We start from the raw sequence: 9,897 nt of genomic DNA, 5'->3' as shown, positions 1-9,897 counted from the left end.
AAAGGCATCCGCTTCGAGACCCGCCGTAAATCGACATGAATCAACAGGAAGAACACAGTCAAAACGAGTGATACAGTAGTTTACTGTTGCTGTAAATCTGGAAAACAATCGCAGCTTTGGACAGCGTTTTTCCAGGAAATTACTCCTGAACGCGGCAATAGCATCAGACGTATTTTATCAGTTAACACGTTCTTGATATCTCGCACAGGAACTGAGATAAATGAGATTAAACTTTATAGTGTGGGGGCCCTTCTATTACAGGTGTTTTCGTAATTTGATTCAAATGAACACACAAAATAATAAATATTATTTTCAGTGCAATTTGTGAAAGCCTTCCTGATCACTCGTCTGTGGGATTATGAAAAGACTCTTGAAGAAATGCGATAATACTTTTTTTTTTCATGCCTCTTGGTTTCCGTTACTTGTCCTTCTGAAACGTTGTTTCTCTATTTTCTTTCCAATGCCCAAACTGTGAATCTCTCTCTTTCCCAAAAAAGAATTGTTCTAATGAAGATGTGATCTATATGAAAATACCAGTGATTTCCGTCGCCTGTCGGCGGCTACAATCTCCTGGCTTCACTAGAATTCTACTGAACTGATGGCCTGGGCGGTCAGCTTAAGGGCAAGGTCATCAATTTTTTTTTGTTTTTCAAAAGACAAGATATCTTTCAAATTTGATATAATCTTCTTATTGGAACAGTGACCTAGAAAATTCAGAGAGGCATTTTAGGTCATGAATTTTTCACTAATTTTCTTTGTTTTTTCTAGAAATCTGTTCAGCGATTTCGCCTGATTCTTTAAAAATTTAATTTTGAAATTCTGGAAAATCCGGAAAATCGGGTGTTTGAAAATTCAAAAATACTGAAAAGGAAAGTTCTGGAAAACCAGTAAGACAGAAAAACAGAAATTTCAAAACTACTGTATTTCCTCTGATAGAAGCCCACTCAAACCTCCACTTTGTGCTCAATTATCTCGGTTCCTGTGAAAGATTTAAAAATTTGACAACTAAAAAATATTTCTGATGATATGATAAATATTTTATCCGTTGGCAGATTTTTGATAGCTCTCATAGGAATCGAGATAATAGAGCTCAAAGTTGTCGAGTTGGGTGGGCTGCATTAGAGCAATAATTGGTCACAGTGAGAAAATCACACGATTGGAAGTCTTGGAATTTCAGAAATCCGAAAACGATAAAAAAGTTGGAATCCGGTGAAAAATCAGGAAATTGAATCCGGAAATCGAAGAATCGATTATTCCAGAAATCTCAAACTTTTTATCAATTATAGAAGACATCAGAATCCTGAAGTTTTTAATGACGGATTTTCTAACTCAAGTTTCAGACAACTTTAATTTTAACATGTAATTTTTATCTCCTTTTTTACTTTTCCTACCGTATGTTCTGTAGTAGTTTTTTTTTAGTTTTTTCCTTATTTTTCACTGTTTCATAAATTTCATACTTGTAATCTGAGCCTGTGCTGGGCTTCGCGGGCCCTGCCATAATTTCTTTCAGAATCTATATTTTCGAACCAACTAAATCAGATATGATAGAGCTCCACGAGTACTACAAAACGGTATTATTTGGAATACTGTATCTTATCTATGAACAAAGTTTCAGATCATAAAGTGGCTTTTCTCGCAGGGCCCGGCAGGCCCGGGGCGTTCCTGCTGTTTTTTTGGTCCTTTTGCTCTGTAACTCTGTTCATAGACAAGATACAGCATTCCAAATAATACCGTTTTGTAGTACTCGTGGAGCTCTATCATACCTGATTGAGTTGGTTCGAAACATTGATTCTGAAAGAAGTTATGCCAGGGCCCGCGAAGGCCCGGCAAAGGCCCGGATTACAAGTATGATAAATTTGATTTTTTCCTGTTTTTTCGGATAAATTAGTATAAAAAAAGAATTCGTTTGAATTTTAAATTTCCTCAAGAAAAGAGGTCGAAAAATAGAATCAGAGGAACCTCAAAAACTAACGACATAATCCTTTTATGTATCACAAAAAAAAACAAATTCCCTTGCCCTAATTCTTCAGAAAAATTCTCAACTGAACGGTCACCCGGCCACCGGGCGCCGGTCTCTAGGGTGCCGTTGCCCTGAAAGCTCCATAAAAGGAGAAGAAATTCAAACAGAAGTCAGTTAATGTTCACTCTCTCTGACTGCAAACGATGATCCGCCAGACCACTGCTCTCCTCGTTATCCTTGCTCTTCTCGCCGTTTTCGATATGGTTTCCTGTGCTGCAGATGCTAAAGCATCCCCCACATCCACTACAGGCAGTAGCTCCAACGGAGTTGCATCGTATTCTGCTCTTGGTAGGTTCAATTATTTGATATCTTTGAGATCTTATTATTTTCCAGGTGCTTTGATTGCGACTGTCCTAGCCAACCTCTTATGATCGGCGTCGTCATCACATCTTCTTCCTCTTCTACTTGCGGTTGTCTTCTCTCTTTTTTAACTTAATGTTTAAATAAAATATTATTTTTGAAGTTTTTTTTCAAAGTTTCAAATTTTCTAGTAATTTCTATTCTTTTTTGAAGCAGTTTCAGCAATTTCCACTATTTTTTCAACGAATTCCGACAATTTTTTTTCGAAACTTCCAGAAAGAGTTAAAATTTTACACACACACATATTTGGTGATTGTTAATAGTAAAGATACCAGTCGGTTTACGCCCCTTCGGGGCTAAACCTCCTGGCCCGAAAATTAGGAAATTTTGAAAAAATTTTCGAAAATTAGGAAATTTTGAGCGTAAGAAAACGATTTTTTGAAAACTCAGGATCTCGGTAGTTTCGGAATTTAACATCTGGGATATGAGGAGATTTGAATTTTTGAGAATTTGAAAAGTCAGTTAATGAAAAGTGTTTTTAATGCATATAAGCTTAGAAAGAAGTTCAGAGGTTCAGAAATTCAGCAGTTCACAAATTCAGAAATTCTGATTTTTCGAATTTCCTAATTTCTGAGTTTCTGAAGTTCTGAAATTCTGAAATTCTGATTTTTTAAAGATTCTGAAGTTTTGATTTTTGGTTTTTCGAATTTCCGAATCACCAAATTAGGACTTTCTGAAATTCAAGAATTTAATCTCAGAAATTTTAGTTTTTTGACTCTTAATTTCTGAATTTCTGGGTTTCTGATTTTTTTTAGATTCTGCCTTTCTGATCTTCAGATTTTCCGATTTTTGCGAATTTCTGCATTTCTGCATTCAGGAATTTCTGCATTTCTGCATTCAGGAATTTCTGATTTGCGGTTATTTTAAAAATTTAAAAATTTTGAATTTTTCGATCCGAAAATTCACACATTTTAATCTTTTGGAATTTGGAAATTTATAGTTCTAAAAATCCAGGTTTCTATAGTTTCAGCATTAAAAAAATTTGGAAAATTTGAGAATTCAAAACCTTCGAAATTCGAAAGATTTTAATTTCTTAAAACTTAAACCGTAAGAAGTCCAAAGACTACATTGAACGCGTTCGTATTGATCTTTGAGAGAGCTTATCTTTTTCTCTGATTTCTTGTCATAATTTTTAGATACTTTTAATTCTTCAGAACCCAGACTGAATATCTCTTCGCACAAAATCATCTTTTTGTTTTATATAACGTGGATAGGAAAAAAATAGGGGGATGGGCGGGAATGGCGTGAAAATAATTTCTAAAGATTTGCACTGAAGAAGTAGAAGATCATATCCAGAAGACGTCAAAAATCGAATATCGAAAATTTCATCTCGCTGCTATTTCTGGTCATCTGTGAAAATTTGGAAAATTTTTAAAAAGTCCAGTGGTGAGTTCGCTACGGTCTCAGAACCGGGAACACCGTACACACACACACACACAGAATTTGGTGATTGTTAATAGTAAAGATACAATTTACGAGTTAACAAAAATTAAAGACGTGATCTCCTTCATAGAATCTTACTCAGTCAAAAAAACATCTCCCGTGAGCTACACGCAGCCAACACTGCAAAGATCTGGAACAGAGATAAGAAATCGTTATAAAAGAAGAGAAAAATCAAAAGAGGAATTCAGTCATCGACACTTCTTTGGATCGATCTTACTGTGAAGGATGAACCGCCGTTCGACTGCTCTCATCGTCATTCTCTCGCTCCTGGCTATCTTCGTCACCAATACGTTGGCTCAGGATGATGGTACACCAATTCCGGATGACACACCACCGGCAGCACCTGAGGGAGCTAAGGTTCCACCGCCTCTAGGTGACGATCAAAATGCAAAGAAACCAAGTGGTGATAATCCTGGAACCGAGGCCCCCTCAGAGACAGTAACAGAAGGACTGCCAGAGGGCACCTCGCCAGGCAACTCGGGAGTCACTTATCCTGTGATTGGTAGGTTTCCGTTTTCTAGAACAATCCAATTCATTCTTTTTTTCAGAGCCATTGCCACTGCCGTGATCGCCAACTTCTTCTAAGAGGACCACTCGAGGCATCATTTCTTCTTCTCGCACTCTCGTATTGGCGCTGATGATTGAATAAAATTATTTTATTAGCTTTTTTTACTTTACTTTTAGCTTACTTTTTTTTTACTGGCTTAGTTCAATCAAACGTTATCTGAGAACTGACGGCTGGAAATCTGAAATTTAAAAATTTTTTTAAAAGAAAGAAATTAGGAAAAATCATTCAGAAAATCGTAAAAGCCCCGATCAAACAAAGAAAAGGAAAATGCGTTTCAACTTTAAAATAATTCTCATTTTACCCCCAATTTTCGGCAGTAAATTGGAAATATTTATATCGATCAAAATTTTCGGAGGTCGTTTTTTTTAATGGAAAGAATTGTGACACTTTATTTATTATTTATGTGTATCTAATGTGGACTACTTTTCAAAGAAAAAACTGTCCTACAAATCAAAAGAAGAAAACAAAAGAACTAAAAAATTGAAGCTCTGTCTTTGTTTAGTAAACCTAAACATTTTTGTCTCACTCAAAAAAAAAGATAATTCTGACCCCCCGTAATAGAAGGGCCTTCTGTGAAAAAAGACCCTCTTTCAAAATTTGTTTTAAAATCAGAAAATTTCTGTACTCTTTCAGTGGAAAATATACCTAGAACTCCACAACTTAATAGAAATTTGTTGAAACTCTATTTTTCGATGAATATCTTGCTAATTTTTGGTGAAATTGGCAGATTTTAATAAATTTTGAACGAAACTTCGTCGAATTTTTCGATGCTAAATTTCGGAAAAAAACTGGCCGGAAAAATAGAAGGGATTCTTCAATTGAAGGGCTCCTGTAATAAAAGGGCCCTCCGGAGGTACTTTGGAACAATAGAAGGGCCGGCCCTTCTAATACAGGTTTTACGGTAGCTCAATTCCTGTTATTAAATTGTTACAGGCTGTTCAAGATATCAAAAAGAGGTAAACTGAGAAAATACTTGTGATACCATGATAAGCATTTTATCAGCTAACCACTTTTTGATAGCATTCATAGGAACTTAGATATATGGGTTCAAAGTTGGCGGTTTGAGTGACTTTCTATAAAACATCTGGATTCGACAAGAAACAACAAATTTCAATACAAAACACATTTATTTAAATATCCGGACGTTTAAAATTAAGTTTCATCTCCTCTCACTCTCACTTTCTTTTTCCTTTTTAGAATTTTTGTTGACGTAAGGGAAAATGACGAGAAGTCTCCATTTACTCTGGCATCTGTGGGGTGATGCGTTCGTCTTCACGGAGGTCATGAGTCTGAGACAAGTGTCTCTTATCAGACCAGTAGTCGAGACGGAACGATTGTCCATACATATCAGTGACCTTGCCAATGGTGCATTGTCCAACATATTTCCAGTGTCCCTCGAGGAAGGCATGAATGTTGGCCAATGGAGTTCCATGCGAAACAATGATGATGTTTCCAGTTGGGAATTTCAATGCAACTTCCTTGAAGGTCTTGACAACGCGATCAGCACATCCAAGATCTCCTTTCACCTCTTCTGGAAGCTTCTCGAAAACCGGTTTGTAGGATTCGTCGATTTGAGTGGAGTACTCCCTGAAAAAAGTTTCAGTTTCTCGAACAACGATCCTTGGATCAGAAAATCAGAGAAATTCAGAAATTCAGATATTCAGAAATTCAGAAATTCAGAAATTCAGAAATTTAGAAATTCAGAAATTCAGAAATTCAGAAATTCAGAAATTCAGAAATTCAGAAATTCAGAAATTCAGAAATTCAGAAATTCAGAAATTCAGAAATTCAGAAATTCAGAAATTCAGAAATTCAGAAATTCAGAAATTCAGAAATTCAGAAATTCAGAAATTCAGAAATTCAGAAATTCAGAAATTCAGAAATTCAGAAATTCAGAAATTCAGAACACTGTAGGGAAAAATTACATGAAAGATTTTTTGTAGTCGACTACAGTAATCCTATTTTTTTTGGAATATTTTTCTCTACATTGGAAAATCCGGCTTAAAGAGGATGGTTACAGAAACGTTTAATTTTCAATTTTTCCAAAAGCTAATTCATGAAAAATCTAAAAATTCTGAAAAACTAAATTTCAGTATTCATCCGAAAGAATTCATTAGTTTCAGATTTTTGGATTCAACAGTTCTATAGATCCATGATCCTTAAAATCTTATCCTATGTGCCACACCAATAACAAATACACAACCAAATATGCTTTATTTAAAACAGTCCATTTTTAAAAACTAATTAATTGAACATAGTTTTATGAGAAGAGAGCAGGTCAGCAGAGGGTGAGCAAAAGAAACGATTCGATGACTTCGAGGAGATCAGCAGCAGCAACCTTAGAACATGTTGACCACGGCGGCAACGATCATGGATCCTAGAAAAGAGTAAATAAGGAGAAAATCTAAAGAAAAAAAAAGAAAAACTAACCAAGAGTGTAGTACATCTCGGCTCCGTTGCTCTTTGTGTCGTTTTTGTCGTCCTGGCCTTCCTTGCTCTTTTTGCCGTCAATAAGATCCTGATCGCTCATTGGTTCTCCGTTTTTCCGTTTTCCTTCAGCCATTGCCATACAAACCAAGACGGAAAGAAGTGCGATGACATAGAGAAGAGCAACAGTATTATGGCTCATGGTGCTTTGCAGAAACTTTGACCTTTCTAACTGTTCTCTTTTTCTAGCTTCTATTTATGTAGATTTTTTATCTGTGCTCCAGATCTAAAGTGGTCACGTTTATCTACAGTAACTCAATAAAAAGTTTTTTTTTTCCTTTCACAAAAAAAATTAAAGACGTGATCTCCTTTATAGAATTTTCTCGAGTCCAAAAAATCCCCCGTGAGCTATATCGCGCAGCCAACACGACAAAGATCTGGAACAGAGATAATAAATCGTTATAAAAGAAGAGAGAAACCAGAAGCAGGAATTCAGTCATCGACACTTCTTTGGATCGATCTTACTGTGAAGGATGAACCGCCGTTCGACTGCTCTCATCGTCATTCTCTCGCTCCTGGTTATCTTCGTCACCAATACGCTGGCTCAGACTGAGAAGAATGGAACAGATTCGGAAACTCCAAAAGAAACTCTTGAAGGCGTTCCTTCTGGAGTCACAGAGGGGCCCACACCTGAAGCAGAGGGGTCCACACCTAAATCGGGAGCCACTTATCCTGTGATCGGTATGTTTTACTTTTCTAGAAAATTCCATCTCAATCTTTTTTCCAGGAGCCATTGCCACTGCCGTGATCGCCAACTTCTTCTAAGAGGACCACTCGAGGCATCATTTCTTCTTCTCTCACTCTCTTGTCGTCAATTGGCGCTGATGATTGAATAAATTTATTTTATTGTCTATTCAAAAGACTTTCACCCGCGCGATTATTTTGAATAGACAATATATTTATTTCTCAGTATTTTCAAAGCTGTTTTTTGTACAGTTTTCTGGTTGCCTTTGTTCAAAACAAGTGGAAAAAGTTTTTGTAAGACACATATGTATTAACACAAAACAGGAAAAATTTGAAGCATTCTAGATGTACTGGCGATTTGCCGTTTTTAAACTGTTTAAACTTTTACACAAAATTTTCTCGGAATATGTTCAGAATGTGACCGTCACTTTCTTTCATCTTAAATCTAACATCCATATCGAAAACTCCAGTATTTCTGAAGGCATATTGATATTTGACCTCACAGAGAGATGCCACAGAAGATTAGCAATTAACTACTGTAGATTTCTCATTTTTGTCTTTTTTTCTAATACCTAATATAATTTGAGAAATGGCAAACCTTAAAAATCATTAAAACTAGAACTTTGTTGAAATTTCCAAGTGCTACCGTTTTTTCTTGAACAGAAACCCACCCAAACCGTATACTTTGAGCCCAATTATCTCGGTTCCTCAAAAATGTATCGAAAAGCTTTCACCTGATAAAATGTTTATCACATCATCGCCTATAATTTATAAGTGGACAATTATTTGATAGCTCGCATAGGAACCGAGCCGAGATAATTGAGCTCAAAGTTTGAGCTAAAGATTTGAAGCATTTCTGATCTATCCTTTACGAAAATGCTTTGATGTCTAAAGAATGGTTCAGCGAGTTGGTGAATTCTTTGCTTTTATGTCTACCGTCGTAACAGAACAACTATATTTTCAAAATCGCTTTCAACCGAATAAATTTATTACCAGAAAGAAAGAGAAATGACGAAAACAGCAAGTAGAGGAAGAAGAACGATGGTTCCCATCATCCGAAGAAGTTGGCAAGGGTGACGATCAGAAGGAGATGTCAGGACGACGCCGATCATAAGAGGTTGGCTAGGACAGTCGCAATCAAAGCACCTGGAAAATAATAAGATCTCAAAGATATCGAAATAATTGAACCTACCAAGAGCAGAATACGTGGAAACTCCTTTAGAGCTGCTGCCTTCAGTGGATGTGGGGGATGTTTTAGCATCTGCAGCATAGGTGACCATATCGAAGACGGCGAGAAGAGCAAGGACAACGAGAAGAGCAGTTGATTGGAGGTTCATGGTTTTCAGTCAGGAGAGTGATCGATTGAACTGATTGATTTTTCTGTTGGATTTCGTCTCCTTTTATGGGGGTTCCGGTGGGAGACGGCATCCTAGAATTCTACTGAACTGATGGCCTGGGCGGTCAGCTTAAGGGCAAGGTCATCAATTTTTTTTTGTTTTTCAAAAGACAAGATATCTTTCAAATTTGATATAATCTTCTTATTGGAACAGTGACCTAGAAAATTCAGAGAGGCATTTTAGGTCATGAATTTTTCACTAATTTTCTTTGTTTTTTCTAGAAATCTGTTCAGCGATTTCGCCGATTCTTTAAAAATTTAATTTTGAAATTCTGGAAAATCCGGAAAATCGGGTGTTTGAAAATTCAAAAATACTGAAAAGGAAAGTTCTGGAAAACCAGTAAGACAGAAAAACAGAAATTTCAAAACTACTGTATTTCCTCTGATAGAAGCCCACTCAAACCTCCACTTTGTGCTCAATTATCTCGGTTCCTGTGAAAGATTTAAAAATTTGACAACTAAAAAATATTTCTGATGATATGATAAATATTTTATCCGTTGGCAGATTTTTGATAGCTCTCATAGGAATCGAGATAATAGAGCTCAAAGTTGTCGAGTTGGGTGGGCTGCATTAGAGCAATAATTGGTCACAGTGAGAAAATCACACGATTGGAAGTCTTGGAATTTCAGAAATCCGAAAACGATAAAAAAGTTGGAATCCGGTGAAAAATCAGGAATTGAATCCGGAAATCGAAGAATCGATTATTCCAGAAATCTCAAACTTTTTATCAATTATAGAAGACATCAGAATCCTGAAGTTTTTAATGACGGATTTTCTAACTCAAGTTTCAGACAACTTTAATTTTAACATGTAATTTTTATCTCCTTTTTTACTTTTCCTACCGTATGTTCTGTAGTAGTTTTTTTTTAGTTTTTTCCTTATTTTTCACTGTTTCATAAATTTCATACTTGTAATCTGAGCCTGTGCTGGGCTTCGCG

At 36.1% G+C, this 9,897-nt stretch overlaps 6 protein-coding genes across 6 annotated transcripts in view; 4 read left to right on the top strand and 2 right to left on the bottom strand.

The window, feature by feature from the left end:
- The window catches only part of CBG20252, a gene marked incomplete at both ends in the record, with an annotated part of 1,687 nt that extends 1,300 nt beyond the window's left edge, over positions 1 to 387 (top strand). The window contains one exon of the mRNA XM_002640310.1: positions 317 to 387. Within this exon, the coding sequence (XP_002640356.1) occupies positions 317 to 387 (71 nt within the window). The remainder of the gene's footprint in view (positions 1 to 316) is intronic.
- Positions 388 to 2,163: 1,776 nt separating this feature from the next.
- Positions 2,164 to 2,391, top strand: CBG25394 (the record flags this gene model as incomplete). Its single annotated transcript, XM_045241242.1, has 2 exons — positions 2,164 to 2,308; positions 2,354 to 2,391. 2 exons carry the CDS (start codon positions 2,164 to 2,166, stop codon positions 2,389 to 2,391), a joined length of 183 nt encoding a protein of 60 aa, XP_045100321.1.
- Positions 2,392 to 4,048: 1,657 nt separating this feature from the next.
- CBG25393 lies at positions 4,049 to 4,391 on the top strand (the record flags this gene model as incomplete). Its single annotated transcript, XM_045241241.1, has 2 exons — positions 4,049 to 4,325; positions 4,372 to 4,391. 2 exons carry the CDS (start codon positions 4,049 to 4,051, stop codon positions 4,389 to 4,391), a joined length of 297 nt encoding a protein of 98 aa, XP_045100320.1.
- Positions 4,392 to 5,629: 1,238 nt separating this feature from the next.
- Positions 5,630 to 7,020, bottom strand: CBG20255 (the record flags this gene model as incomplete). Its single annotated transcript, XM_045241240.1, has 2 exons — positions 5,630 to 5,922; positions 6,822 to 7,020. 2 exons carry the CDS (start codon positions 7,018 to 7,020, stop codon positions 5,630 to 5,632), a joined length of 492 nt encoding a protein of 163 aa, XP_045096998.1.
- A 331-nt stretch (positions 7,021 to 7,351) lies between these two features.
- CBG25392 lies at positions 7,352 to 7,643 on the top strand (the record flags this gene model as incomplete). Its single annotated transcript, XM_045241239.1, has 2 exons — positions 7,352 to 7,559; positions 7,606 to 7,643. The coding sequence occupies 2 exons, from the start codon at positions 7,352 to 7,354 to the stop codon at positions 7,641 to 7,643; spliced, it is 246 nt and encodes an 81-aa protein (XP_045100319.1).
- A 1,027-nt stretch (positions 7,644 to 8,670) lies between these two features.
- Positions 8,671 to 8,899, bottom strand: CBG25391 (the record flags this gene model as incomplete). The annotated part of the gene is made up of 2 exons (XM_045241238.1): positions 8,671 to 8,708; positions 8,755 to 8,899. The coding sequence occupies 2 exons, from the start codon at positions 8,897 to 8,899 to the stop codon at positions 8,671 to 8,673; spliced, it is 183 nt and encodes a 60-aa protein (XP_045100318.1).
- Positions 8,900 to 9,897: the final 998 nt, after the last annotated feature.

The sequence above is a fragment of the Caenorhabditis briggsae genome (assembly GCF_000004555.2).
Source record: "Caenorhabditis briggsae complete genome, chrI, whole genome shotgun sequence".
NCBI classification, from domain to species: Eukaryota; Metazoa; Nematoda; class Chromadorea; order Rhabditida; family Rhabditidae; genus Caenorhabditis; species Caenorhabditis briggsae.
The sequence above is the reverse complement of the archived record's forward strand: the minus strand, read 5'-3'. Positions and strand labels throughout refer to the sequence as shown.